The sequence below is a fragment of the Sceloporus occidentalis genome, unplaced genomic scaffold (genome assembly GCF_023333645.1).
Source record: "Sceloporus occidentalis isolate IW3139 unplaced genomic scaffold, rSceOcc1.0.p SCAF_32, whole genome shotgun sequence".
Classification (NCBI taxonomy): Eukaryota; Metazoa; Chordata; class Lepidosauria; order Squamata; family Phrynosomatidae; genus Sceloporus; species Sceloporus occidentalis.
The window spans coordinates 3,428,542-3,443,708 of NW_028317012.1; the positions used below are offsets into that span (position 1 = coordinate 3,428,542).

Sequence of the window (15,167 nt, forward strand, 5' to 3'; positions counted from 1 at the left end):
CCCTTCAGCAGCTTGCCTGTGCCACCCCTGACCCTTAAGTAGTCTGTCTGTGCCACCCCTGCCCCTTAAGTAGCTTGCCTGTGCCACCCCTGCCCCTTAACAGCGTGCCTGTCTAAACACATTTAACATGAATTCACTCATTAATTTATTCATATATAGCGCCATCATATTCCATAGCGCATCACACAATCATTTGGGAGTTACATAAGCCAAGGTTAAGGAGGAGAGCCCTGTTCAAAGAAGCTGACAATCGATAGCATCAGGTTATCCCGAAATGATCATAAAATCTTATTCCTCCCATGAAATCCCCCCACGGCTGCTATTAATTAGCTCCCCTAAACACGGCCTGTGGGGAAGTCCCGGCGCTGTTCTTGCTCCCATTCTCACTTGTCGAGTCTCTGTCTATTGAAGGCGAGTGCAGCGTGCGGTGACAGGGGGCTGAGTCACAACTTACGGGAAACCAGATAGACTCACGTGAGGGTGAGACAGCAGAAAGAGACAGCTGGGAACTATGGGGTCTAATGAGTGCGAGGGGGGGCAGATGAATGAGAGTCTTACGGAGGTAAGGGGGGCTGAAATAACAGGTGGAGGGTTAATCGTGAGGAGAACAAACACACATTACATCAGAGGGGTCAGAACATTATACTGGGGGGGGGGGTAACAGAAACTAGACGCTAAAGGGGAAAGTGATCCGAAGTAACCATGTCATTAACTATTCCCGGCACTGAAGGGGTGAGCTGCGAGGAATCGGCACAGGAGGTGCTTCTGTTAACCCCCTCGTTTTCCAGAAGGCTAAAGAGACTTACATTAACGTCTACCATCAACTGTTTAATCTATTCTTAGAAATAATTGTGTAAAAACGCAATATATATTAGTTTTATGATGCTTATAATATATATTATATTGTAGTTTGGTGATTATATATATATACTGTATATATATATATATATATATATATATTGTCATTTGGTGATAATATATATATATATATATATATATATATATATATAGTATATATATTCACCAAATGACTATATATATATATATATATAGTACTTTGAGGATTATTTTATATATATATAATTATATAATATATTATAATTATATAATATATGTATATATATATATATATATGTATATATATATATATATATATATATATATATATATATAGTACTTTGAGGATTATTTTAACAGTGTGGGAGAGTTGATCCTTCTTACTGGAAGAGGTAATGTTCCAAAAAAGTGTGAAAGCTCTTAAGAGTTCTCTAATACATCTGGAAAGTAAGGTAGCAATTTCCCATAAATTCCGAATTATATAATGTGTGCATAAAACAAACAGGAACGTTACATTTACAAACAACCATCATTTCCCAGAAGTATTTTTGTCGAGCGCTCTCTTTATAATACCTTTTGTATAATTTCCTTTCCATTCTGGAAAAAGTAGAGTTAAACAACAGGAGGGGATTCCTTTACTGGAGGAAGTATGACATATATGGGCATCTACGTAATACGCGTTCGGTAACCTTGAGACCGTACCATCTGCGCTACATAAGTGGGGGAAGACGATTTAATTTTAATGAGATAACGCTGATAACTAGTATATATTTCAAATCATTTGTAGCGAGGTTGGTATAATAATGGAACGCAAAACTATGTTTCATTTGCTAATGATGATTGTTTATTTTTAAAAACAAGAATTAAAGTAAATTGTCATTAGTTTCCCCTGTTATGGGTGAAGTGATATTCAGGAATCCCCATTCATAAAATGAAACAGGCGCGGAGCGGTGTGAGTCAGTGTGAGTGAGACGCAGTCGGGTTGAGCGTGCAGACCATGTACAGAGACTTCTCTGGGACCTACCCTCATCAAGATATAGGGTGCAGCAGGAATAACCACAGCCCGACAACCCCAGAAACGGTCTCATCCTTGGGAGTCATAGACATGGGACACGGCTCCAGATCAAGCCCTCTGACTGATTCCCACCAGGTAAATCTACACTGCTGTCATTATTGTTATTATTAATAATAACAATTAATATTATTACAATTATTATGTATATAGCAACATCATATTCCGCGGCGTCATCTATGTAATATTCCTATGTAGATACTACATGTACAGCGCCAGAATACTTTATACAAAATGTATCTGATTGATGTATTTCTAGACATATATAGTAGCTTTTAGAAATTAGATATATTAAAAACAAGTGGCATCATTATTATTTTTTTTACTGATAACTCATTTTATATATATGCCATAGATGACGTATTGGAATACTCTTGTGTGAAGACTTTATATGTAATAAATGAGTTTTAATTGATCATGTAAGGTGGTTAGAGCTCCCATTTAAAGGGGGTGATATGCCTGTACGGGTAATGGTGTATGTGATGATATATTTATATTTACTGATTATTTATAGAAAGGATAATTCAATTCTTCATTCCGATTTGAGACGGTAGAATACACTCTTTCCCAGGGTAGAATTCATTTTAAGCGTAATATACATTTTCAATGTAATTTCCCTGTAGTATATATAGTAATATATATATATATATATACACATGTATATATAAATATATATGTCCATATACCTATATATGTCTATCTCTCTCTAATATATATATATATATATAATATAATATATATAAAATATATAATATATATATATTAAATATATATATATATATATATATACACTCATGAAAACTATATACTCTATATACTATGGAATAGGTGGTTTCAGCAAATGGCTAACTGTATGTAGTTGGCATAGCTAGTGTTCTCACTTGAATGGGTACATAACTTTTCTTTCATTGAAACAATGTTTTTCTTGATCATCTACATTTGGTATAGATGTTCTGTGCTACCTCTCTATGTTGTGAAATTTAGCAGGATGTTTTGTAATTTAAAAAGTAAATGTTGATATTTAGTTATTTATCTGCACTGTTTTAGGCACTGCCTCTTTTAAAACATATGCAGAGTCAATGTGATGCTGCACACATAACCATTACTCTTTCTAAGTATGATCAATTAATAGACAGTATTACTTACTATGATGTCATAAATTTAATTGCACCACTATTTGTCTGTAACTACATGTATGACATTACTTGGACTCCGGCCCAATCCCAGATGCCAAGTTGCCTATCAACCTGCTTGTAATGGTCTAATGGGAAGGAAGAGGGCTTCTAATTCATCTAGTCACTCATCCTAGTCTACCTTCTGCGTATTGTCTTTCACACTGAGGGCACGGGATGTGAAACATCCAGGTGTCCTCAGCCACTGGTACGGTGGAGCCACACAATGCAGATGAAACACAATCTACTTTACCTGAACCTCTTACTCACCAAGGATTATGGCTCCACCCTTCCTGTGGGACAGGTATGGAACTGATGCGGGTCAAGGGGCAGGAGGGGCCCTAAAATGTTCAAACACAGAACCCTCTGTAGGGAATATCCAAATTTTTCCTGTGATTTCTCCATTTTTGTGGTTCTCATATATCTTGATAACACAGTTTGTTTTATATCCGCAGGCAATAGGTATTATAAGTGTAAATTCTGAATTAATCACTGCTGATGACACAATACTTAGTACAAAATGTCCTAAAGTACCTACACATTCGTATGAGTTATTGACCAAGCATGTTTTATTCACAAAAAGAACTATGCTACACTTTTGTTTGGGTGTTATGCAATATATTTCCTGCTGCCTGAGTGCTATATCACATGTCCACATCCACTATAAGAAATTTTGAGATCAGTACTAACTACTGGTCCTGCACCCGACTCGATTTTCAGTTGCCCTCCAATCCTTTAATCCCTGTGCCAAACCCTGCAAACATTAATTTTATGCCCTTTCTCCACTTTCCTTTTTCGGTCCCTTCTTTTGATTTAGGTTAACATAATAATCCCACAATCCTGTTCTGATTTTCTGCACTTCTCTAACTTGTCCATATCCCTTCCCTCCTTTCTCTAGTCCATTTACCTCTTTCCCCTCTACTCTAGTCCACTCTACCTTAGCTACTCCTCTGTCACCCAGTCCCCTGGATAAATTTGCCTCTCCCTTTCAGTCCATTTCAACTCCTTGGCGCACTCCATTACCCGTGTCCCACTTCAAGCAATGTTAGTTTTTCTTATCATTGACTCACTTTCATTATTGACAATCTAATTGTCTAATCACTGAGGGCCTGCTGCCAAAGTTCTGCCCTGAGCTAACGTTGGTGCACACTTCTATATCCAGGTTGGGGCCCAGAAATACACACCATTACTGAGCCATTGCCAGTGATAAAAGGTACCAATGTTAGAAGGCATCAGACAAAGATGGAGCGTGGGGACATAGGATCCAACCCAGCTTTTTCTGTGTGCTGGTCCCATAGATCCATACCAAGCATACTCTTTGACTGCTGCTGTGTGGACAACGTTATTCTCCTCTAAGAAAAATTCAATAAAGAGATTTTAAGACAATATTATAGAAATTCTCAGGACTATATGGTTAACTCGATTTTCTTACTAAGTCAATTGATTTGTTATGTTCTTAATTCATGTTCTTAGAATTACATAGCCAGGCATAGTTGACTATAGAATGTTTTCACTGGGAAAAGAGTTCTCATAGATAATACTGGCTTACAAGGCCACTTCAAAAGGGGAAGGCTGTGAAACATGGTACATCCAAAATTTGCCTGTGAATTTGGCATCCTGAAGCCATGACATAAGATATTTACCAAAAGTGGCAATATATTGAAAGAAATGTAGTCAACAATATTTCTGGATTGAGGCACATTTTAGCCAGACCCTCTTTTGCATTTAGCTGCTTTGGGCTGCATTGGGCTGCTTTGTGGTGGCTCAGCAATATAGCAGGGCAAGCCAGAATTGGAGGACTTTCTTAATGTACCCATACATGACAAGTCAGTCTGGCTTGGCTCGATATTTGGTCAATTCATCTGGAGTCTGGCTTATGCTGTGCCACAGGCGAACACACTTTTGTCCAGCATTTTGGGTACAGAGATCAGGTCTTCTGCCATTTTAGTCCTTTACAGCCATATTTAGGGTCACCAACTGAGGGCTTAGGCGTACATATGTCTTTTTTCAAGGCCTTGAGTTAAAGATTTCAAATTTTTTAATCAGTCCTGTGCTGCTTTCCTCTAGTGTAAGAAGGGTAGATTTGCTTATTATAAACCTTAAATCACCTGAAGCCAACTGAAACCTATTCCAATCTCATTCACTTTCTTTTCCTCAAATCCATCCAGATGAGTTTCTTTTTATTAGAAATCCCTCCTACTGACAATCACACAGTGTAAAGCTACTAGTTATCTATAAACATTACAGTGACTTTATAGTAAATAAGTTGGCACTCCCCTGGTCAAGGATGGAGAAGGTCCTTGTGACCTTTCCAACACATTTATGGTTGAGGCATGTGCCACCTACTTTGTGGCTTCTCAAACTGTCCGTAAACCACTCAACATAATGGGGTCTTTCCACTAAAGGGAGACTGGACAAGAGAGTTTACAGGAGATTTCATAATTCAATATTAAGGGCCAACATTGGCAAGTGTTGCCAGAAGGACTGAGCTGGCCCAACATAACTCATAATTCAATGAATGAGAAGAGTCACTACTTTTACTATACCTTAGCTAAAGCTCACTGGGACTGGCCCTTTATAATAAATAGAGACGTCAAGGAGCAATTCTCAGTACCATTAATATTATTCATTTAATGTGGCATTTATAATGTATAATCCATTACAAATTATTTAATATATTTACTTAAGTATTTTATTTTATACTGTCATTTTTGGATATTTAGGGGCATACGTTGCCCCCTAACATGACAAAAACGGTGCTTCCATCTCGTTCAATTGTTTGTTTGTACCAAATTTGTTCTTCTTTTCACAGAAATACCCAAGTCATGCATCTTCCAGTTCATTTATCCCAACCTTAAATGCCATTACATCAAATCAGGATCTGAACTGGATGGTCCAACCAAGTGTCAGGCCTCTGACCTTACCTCCCTACCACAGCCCCCGTCATGGGGTTATTAGGAGTATGCCTCTCTTGAATATGGGGAGAAGGAGACACTGCGAACATGTGAGTATCTTATTTTAAATCTGAAAATCCATCTTGCATTGATGACTCGCGATATAAAGTAGTAATTACAAATGACCCATTTGTGTAATATGATTATGCATTAAATTTATTTTGTGAGGTTAGATGGTTAAAAATCACAACTGCCTCAAGTCAGAATCATTACATTTATAACGGAAACAGTTGACAGGCGACTCATCGGCAAAGTACGGTGAGTCAGGAGGGAAAAGAGAGCAGGCCGGTGCCCAACTTGGAGTGCCAAACCACAGCTTGGAGTGAGGGATAAACATTAATGGCTGACTCACAGGATCACACAAACTGCCAATTCCTTCACTCTTTCATTCACAAGGCGGGCAGTGTTCTTTCTTTGCTCCCCTTGACACACTCGCAGTGCAACACTGTGACCTATATACAGAGCAAAGGTAGAACAGGGCAGTGCCAGCCTCTGCCTCACACATTTTGAACTCACCATAACCGGCAAATACACAATGTAAATTGTTTCTCTGTTGGCCTTATAGAATTGTATGTTAAAATCTGTTTTATCCTTCCTCAAGCTAACACCAGAAGAAGAAGAAAGAAGAAGAATACGTAGAGAGAGAAATAAGATTGCTGCTGCAAAGTGTCGGAACAGGCGCAAGGAACTGACAGATTATCTACAGGCGGTAAGAGTGGATAGGCAAACAAAACTGGGTATGGGGGGCAAATGGTGGTAATTGGAGGAAGCTGAGGGAAAGGGCAGTAGCATAAACAATTGAAATAAAGCAATGGAAATTGTGGCGAGACTGACTTCCATTCCATCATTTGCAGGAGACAGACAAGCTTGAAGAGGAAAAGTCATCTCTCCAGAAAGAGATTGCAGAACTGCAGAAACAGAAGGACAAGTTGGAACTCATTCTTGATGCTCATCAGCCCATCTGTAAGATACAACAGCCCAACCAGCATGATCTGAAAGGAGGCTCTCCCAGAACAGTCAAGAAAGAGCCACAGGAAGAACTAGCCAGGTGTCCCAAAGTCAACCTTCCTAGGATAGAGCTGAGCGAAACTCTCCTGGAACCTGAAGCACTTCACACTCCAACACTGATGAAGACACCATCCATCACCCCCTTTACTCCGACATTAGTCTTTACATATCCAGGACCACAGGAATCCTGCTCAACTGCTCACCGCAGGCTCAGTAGTAGCAGTAGCAGTGCGGAACAGAGTCCTGGGTCTCTCGATTCTCCTACCCTTTTGACTCTTTAAGATGAACATGGCTTTGAGATTATGACAATAGGTATCTTCTGAATCATTATTTAGTTGCCAGTTTTTTTAAACTTATAGATCCTCTATAAATGATCTTATTCACTTTCTTTGTATGGCATGCTGTCACATAACCCTATAAGGGCTTCTATGGCTTTCTCCAATGAAATGTACGTGTCCTTCCCTTGAAGTGATTGTAGTTAGATGCGTGACCTGATTGAGGTTACAAGTTTAGACAAAGGCAGAGCCTAAAAAGACTGTATAATTTTGATTGTTGGGCTCCAGTTATGGTCAGCCACAGAGCTAATATTACACTGCATGAGTTTTTTTCTAAAAGCATTGATAATTCACGGCTGGGCCGATATAAGACTACGTGATCTAATTTTATGGTCACAAGTAAAGTCTGCGGCAGAGCCAAAATTAGATTGCATGACCTCTGCTCTACAGTCAAAGAGTCAGTATTAGACTGTATGACCCCTAATATTGGGTCACAGGTAAAGGCAACGGCAGAGCCGTATTCTATATTTATTAAAATATATTTTTTATATGTTTAGTACTTGGGGTGAAAAACCTACATTTTGATAATGGGATGTTAATAAAAAATATACACCTCAACATATTGATAGTGTTTTCTGTGTAATATGCTTACTGGTGTGCTTTTTCCTGAACTTAAACCCACTATTCCACAGAAGTGGGCAAGAAGCCAAGTCCCGGCACACCATACAGGTGCTTGCAAGGACTAAAATACTGAGCAAGAGTTCAAACTGTGTACAGCTTCCAATTCTCCACATTTTACAAGACAAGCAAATACAGAGACAGTTTGAGTTTGGATCAAGCCAATGCTGGGTCCACTATATATATAATCCTATACATGTGTGTTTGTATATAATCTGTTATATACAGTGTATATAATAGATTTTATACACTGTTATATATGTTGCTTTGTAGCAATCCCTACGCACCGTTTAATTTATTACTCTGAACAGCCAAATGTGATATTTAAGGAAGCCAAAGATCTTAAGTCCAGCAGAAAAACTGCTCCCGAATTTACAGGGTGCCAAACGTTACACGCCCATTTGCATAAATTAAGATCATGGTTTAAATAATGAGTCAACAAGATGAGTCAGTCTTCATAAAAGGCTTCTAATCGAGGTGAGTTCACACAACCTTTCACCTAGATCAACAAGTAGCTTTCTTGGTGTTGCGAAATACAACTCCCATAGGGCATAATCAGTATCTTAAAGGAATATGTGCTCCTGTGGCTGGTTCTGCATCCTGAAAGGTGTGGGAGAAATGTTTATGAAAAATGACTTTGTGGGCAAAGAACAAAAGCAGCTGTAGAGATGGCAAAAAAATTATTTGCGAAGGGAGTCAGGGGCTTACTCCTTGAGTGCCAAGGGAAAGATTCAAAAGTATTTGGGGGTCTTGCGGGATGACCGAGGGAATAAAAGGCCTCGAAGGTAGATGTGGATGCTTTGAAGATGATTGAGGGTTATAATATGATCAGGAGGCAGAGTAGGTGGGAAAGTGAAAATGGTGCTTTCCGTATCATTTAATCATCATTATCCTATGGAACGTTTTGAATCCTTTTCATGTGCTTATTTCACTACCGATAATCTCCATTATCTCCATTATCCAATAATATTTTGAATACAAATTATTGCTAACATAGTATCTTTAGGAAATGAAAAGAAGACAGGCCCAAAGTGAGATGCCAGGTAGGTCAAACCACAGATCCAAGTGTATCTCTCTGAAAGTGGGCAAAGCTATCCCTAAAAGTGCAGTAATATTGCTTTTCAGAAACCAGTGAAGGAAACAGCGCTTGCTTCACTGGCCACTATTTCTCTTGTGATAAGTGCAATTCTGGTAAGAGTAGACAACATCAAACAAATGTTTTTATCAACAAAACAGCATTATATAATACTACAGGATTGAATAAATGAGTTTTGTTGTCGTATGTATATAATGATGGTTGATTTTGGATAAACTATTTCAAAACACCTAATACCATAAACTGGGAGATGCTAGATATAAAATAATATAAAGTGATTGACAGCTGGAGGACACTGTAGTGTAAATAAAGTGGGAACAGATTCACTTATCTATTGAAATATTTTTTTTTCTATTCAAACCCATGGAGCCATAAAAGGTTTAAGACATTTAGGGGTCCATAGCCCATAAATAAGGAGAAATCAGACATCTCCCCAAACCACAGGGTGAATGTCTCCATCACAGGCCTCTCCCAGCACTCCCTCACACTTCCTGTGGGCCATCAAACAGAAGCACCAGGATATGACATATCCCAATGTTGTGTAACATAAAAGTGCACCGGTGATAGATTAACCAGCTGCCCTCACCCTGTAGGCAAGGTAGACAAGTGGAAAGTGACCTCTGTCAGTGGGCTTTAGACAGGGGCTGTTGCCAGTTTGCAAGAACAAGGTTAATAAGAGGAAGCCAGAGGAAGCGTGCCGTGGGCACCCACTTAAACATAGTAACATAGTAACATAGTTCATAAGGTTGAAAAAAGACCAAAGTCCATCAAGTTCAACCTATATACATATTGTGTCCCTACTGTGTTGATCCAGAGGAAGGCAAAAAACCCTTATGAAGCAGATGCCAATTGCCCCATACCAGGGGGAAAATTCCTTCCCGACTCCAAATATGGCAATCAGAATAAATCCCTGGATCAACGTTCTGTCCCTATTAATCTAATATCCATAACTTGTAATATTATTGCTTTCAAGAAACACGTCCAGGCTCCTTTTGAACTCTTTTATTGAGTTTACCATCACCACTTCCTTTGGCAGAGAGTTCCATAATCTCACCGCTCTTACTGTAAAGAACCCCCGTCTGTGCTGGTGTAGAAACCTTCTTTCCTCCAGCCGTAGAGGATGTCCCCTTGTTATAGATACAGTCCTGGGTATAAATAGGTCCTGGGAGTGATCTCTGTACTGCCCCCTTATATATTTATACATAGTTATTAAGTCCCCTCTAAGCCGTCTTTTTTCCAAACTAAATAACCCCAATTCTGATAATCTTTCTGGGTACTGTAATCCTCCCATTCCCCTTATTACTCTGGTTGCCCGTCTTTGAACCCTCTCCAGCTCCACTATATCTTTCTTGTACACTGGTGCCCAGTACTGTACACAGTATTCCATGTGTGGTCTGACTAGTGACTTGTACAGTGGTAGAATTATTTCCTTGTCGTGGGCATCTATGCCCCTTTTGATGCACCCCATGATTTTATTTGCCTTAGCAGCAGCTGCCTGACACTGGTCGCTACAGGTAAATTTACTGTTAACTAAAACTCCTAAGTCCTTTTCCATGTCAGTCGTCCCCAGTGTTTTCCCGTTTAATACATATTCCCAGCCTGGATTTTTCTTCCCCATGTGCATAACCTTACATTTATCTGTGTTGAACCTCATCTGCCACATCCCAGCCCAAGCCTCCAACCTATGCAGATCCATTTGTAATCGTGCGCTGTCCTCTATTGTGTTAACCACGTTACAGAGCTTAGTATCGTCTGCAAAGATTGATACTTTACTATGCAATCCCTCTACAAGGTCATTAATAAATATATTAAAAAGAATAGGACCCAAAACTGACCCCTGTGGTACCCCACTAGCAACAGTCACCCACTCAGAGTATGTACCATTAATAACCACCCTCTGTTTCCTATCACTGAGCCAGTTACTTACCCACATACACACATTCTCCCCCAGCCCAAGCATTCTCATTTTATGTACCAGCCTTTTATGTGGCACCGTATCAAATGCTTTGGAAAAATCAAGATATACGACATCCAGCGATTCACCCCGATCCAGTCTTGAGCTCACCTCCTCATAAAAGCTGATCAGGTTAGTTTGACAGGACCGATCCCTTGTAAACCCATGCTGATATGGAGTCATACATTTATTTTCATTGAGATACTCCAAAATAGCATCTCTTAGGAAACCCTCAAACAGTTTACACACAACAGAAGTTAAACTAACAGGCCTATAATTCCCCGGGTCACTTTTTGTCCCCTTTTTGAATATTGGCACAACATTTGCTATGCGCCAGTCCTGGGGAACAGACCCTGTCACTATAGAGTCCTTGAATATTAGAAATAGGGGTCTGTCTATTACATTACTTAACTCCCTTAGAACACGGGGGTGAATGCCATCTGGACCTGGTGATTTGTCTATTTTGATTTTTTTTTAGGCGGCACTGCACTTCTTCCTGCGTTAGACAGGCGACATGTACTGAGGCATTTATCTCATCCTGCTGTATATTACCTGGCATTTCATTTTCCTCTGTGAATACAGCAGAGAAGAATATATTTAATAGATTAGCTTTTTCCTGATCCCCATCTATAACTTCTCCCTCATTACTTTTTAAGGGGCCAACGCTTTCATTTTTAACCTTTTTACTATTTATATAGTTAAAGAACATTTTGGGGTTTGTTTTACTCTCTTTGGCAATGAGTCTTTCTGTCTCCAATTTTGCTGCTTTTATCTGATTTTTACATATTTTATTTTTTTCCCGATAGCTTTTTAGTGCTTCCTCACTGCCTTCCTGTTTTAGTAGCTTAAATGCCTTTTTTTTGCCATTTATTGCCCCCTTTACATTTTTATTTATCCACATTGGTTTTCTCTTGTTCCTGACTCTTTTATTCCCATACGGTATGTACCTTTCACAGTGAGAATTTAAGATATTCTTAAAAATCTCCCATTGAGTGTCTGTACTCTTGTTTTTGAGGACATTTTCCCAATTTACAGTGTTAAGGGCTTCTCTTAGTTGATCAAACTTTGCCCTCCTAAAGTTCATAGTTCTTGTGGCTCCTCTAAGAGTTCCCTTATTGAAGGACAAGTTATAATGTATCATATTGTGATCACTATTTCCTAGATGCCCCCTGACCTGCACATTAGTTACTCTGTCAGATCTGTTGGTTAATATTAAGTCCAGTAGGGCGCCCCCTCTGGTCGGGTCCTGTACCATTTGGGACAGATAATTATCCTTACTTATAGTCAGAAACCGGTTTCCTTTATGAGATTCACAGGTCTCGCTTTCCCAGTTTATGTCGGGATAGTTAAAGTCCCCCATAATAACCACCTCATTGTGATTAGCTGCCTTGTTTATTTGCTTTAATAATTGATCTTCTGCTGCTTCCATTATATTTGGTGGCTTATAGCAAACCCCGATCAGTATTTTATTATTTTTCTTTCCATATATTTCTACCCATAATGACTCCACATTATCATTTCCCTCACATATATTCTCCCGCATTGTGGCCTTTAGGCTGGACTTTACATAAAGGCAAACTCCTCCCCCTTTTCGTTTTTTTCCGATCCTTCCTGAATAGACTATACCCCTGTATGTTAACCGCCCAGTCATAGCTATCATCCAACCATGTCTCTGTTATACCCACTATGTCATAATTTTCTTCAGACATTATTAACTCCAGTTCGTCAGTTTTATTGGTCAGACTTCTGGCATTAGTAAGCATACAATTTAGAGGTGTATGTTTTTTTTCCCTATGAAGCCTATCCCTATTAACTATTCTAACCCCTCCCTCCGCTCCACCCCCAGGTACATTTGTAAGCCCCAGTTCTCTATCTACACTATCTTCCCCTTCTATATTGTAGCTTCCCTCCCCCCCTTTCCCTAGTTTAAACACTCCTCCACCCTTCTGACCATCTTCTCCCCAAGCACAGCTGCACCCTCCCCATTGAGGTGCAGCCCGTCCCTACCGTAGAGCCTGTATCCGACAGAGAAGTCGGCCCAGTTCTCCATGAACCCAAACCCCTCCTTCCTACACCAGCTTCTGAGCCACTTGTTTAGCTCCCTAATCTCCCGCTGCCTCTCTGGTGTGGCACGTGGTACAGGTAATATTTCAGAAAATACTACCTTGGAGGTCCTTGCCTTAAGCTTGCTACCTAAGTCCCTGAAATCATTTTTAAGGACACTCCGCCTCCCTCTCACTTTGTCATTGGTGCCAATGTGCACCATGACTGCTGGGTCTTCTCCAGCCCCTCCCAGTAATCTGTCAACCCGATCCACGATGTGCCGAACTCGAGCGCCAGGCAGACAACACACTGTTCGGCGATCCCGGTCTTTGTGACAGATCGCCCTGTCTGTCCCCCTAATAATTGAGTCCCCCACTACCAGCACCTGTCTGGCCTGCCCTGCGCTCCTCCTTCCCTCCTTACTGGAGCAGACACCCCTCTGGTGGTCAGAGGCAGTGACTTGCTGCAGTACTGCTAACTCTGAACTAACATCCCCCTCATCTGCCAACCGGGCAAACTTGTTGGGGTGTGCTAGATCAGGACTAGCCTCCCTGGCGCTTTTCCCCCTACCCCGCCTTCTAACTGTAACCCAGCTAGCTGCCTGACTGTCCTGTACCTCCATCCCACTATCCTCCCCCACCTCTACCTGCGAGAGAGCTTGCTCAGTGAGCAGCAGACTCCTCTCCAAGTTGTCAATAGATCTCAGTGTTGCCAGTTGCTCCTCTAGACTCAGGATTTGTGCTTCCAAATGAGCAACCCGCACACATCTCGCACAGCAATATGCACCCTCGAAGCGCTGCTCAAGGATTGCATACATTGAACAAGATGTACACCTGACCGCATTGTCAAACATGGAGGACATCTTGGCAATGGGGATAACTCAAATAACTGGCAAAAACAGACAGTAAGGCGCAAAATATATATAAATATATTATATGCAATCACAAGGATTTATACTTTACCCTCCTTCTTGCTTTTTAACTCCTTTTTGCTTTTTAACTCCTTCTTTGCTTGTAACTCCTCACTTAGAGATGTCACTTAGGAGATTCGCCCCAGCTCAGGATTCGCTTGTGTGTCCAAGCTAAATGCAACTGCAAAAGCCAAGCAGAACTCACAGAGAAGGTTACTTAATTAGCAACACACCTGAAATAGCCCTTACCCTTTTTTTTTGCTTTTTTCAACAAAACTTTACACTGAACACAACACAAACAAACACAGTGTTCCCCCTTGCAATAGTTGAATATACTCTCCTTCTTTGCTTGTAACTCCTCACTTAGAGATGTCACTTAGGAGATTCGCCCCAGCTCAGGATTCGCTTGTGTGTCCAAGCTAAATGCAACTGCAAAAGCCAAGCAGAACTCACAGAGAACCCATAAAGATGGCCCATACCAAAACAGAACAACAAGCAGACCTTATAACAACTCACACTTCCATAATTCTAATTTTGAGCTAAATAAGAAGAAATTTGAATTACAATATGCTTCTTCAAAGACGGTCTTCTGTGACTAGGGGCATATGCTCTCCTATGCCAAGGGCAGCAGATCCAGAGGGGGCAGGAGTTCTTGGGCAGCTTTAATAAGTTGTGATCACCGTATTGGACAATTGTCCTTACTAGTCTTCCAGAGCTCTCATTTTAACCTAGGAAGATCTGTGAAACATCTTTTATGTGTCACCTTACATGGAGCGCTGGATATGATATCTCAGTGCTCTGCACAAGAAAACTGTCAACAGAGGAGGTCTGAAGAACAAATGTGGGACAGGGCCCCCAGAACTACATCACTGTCCTTAACTACGATCTGTAACTAGTGTGATATAGTCCTGCTTTCTCCTTTTCATTTACACAGTGGAAGTTTTTTAAGCTAATAAACTTCACTTTGCGTTATGATGTGAGTGAGTCTCCTGCTATATGTATCATGGTTGGCCCTGAATAATGCATATTTAAGCGAAAAGATTTCTTGAAAGGCACCTTATTGAACAATTGATTACGCAGGGCCATCCAGCTCTTCTAGTGGGAAAACTTGTCAATGGTGGCCCTTTATAGTGCATAATTAATGGACAGTATAATGTCTATGACAGCC

The 15,167-nt window shown here is 40.2% G+C and overlaps 1 protein-coding gene and 1 non-coding gene across 2 annotated transcripts; both read left to right on the top strand.

The window, feature by feature from the left end:
* Positions 1-1,834: 1,834 nt before the first annotated feature.
* On the top strand, positions 1,835-7,324 carry LOC149298508 (fos-related antigen 1-like). Its single transcript, XM_089487302.1, has 4 exons — positions 1,835-1,987; positions 5,894-6,096; positions 6,636-6,744; positions 6,890-7,324. The coding sequence occupies exons 1-4, from the start codon at positions 1,835-1,837 to the stop codon at positions 7,322-7,324; spliced, it is 900 nt and encodes a 299-aa protein (XP_089343428.1).
* On the top strand, positions 5,330-5,455 carry LOC149298509 (U6atac minor spliceosomal RNA). Its single transcript, XR_016272430.1, has one exon. It is a non-coding gene; the product is annotated as a U6atac minor spliceosomal RNA (small nuclear RNA).
* Positions 7,325-15,167: the final 7,843 nt, after the last annotated feature.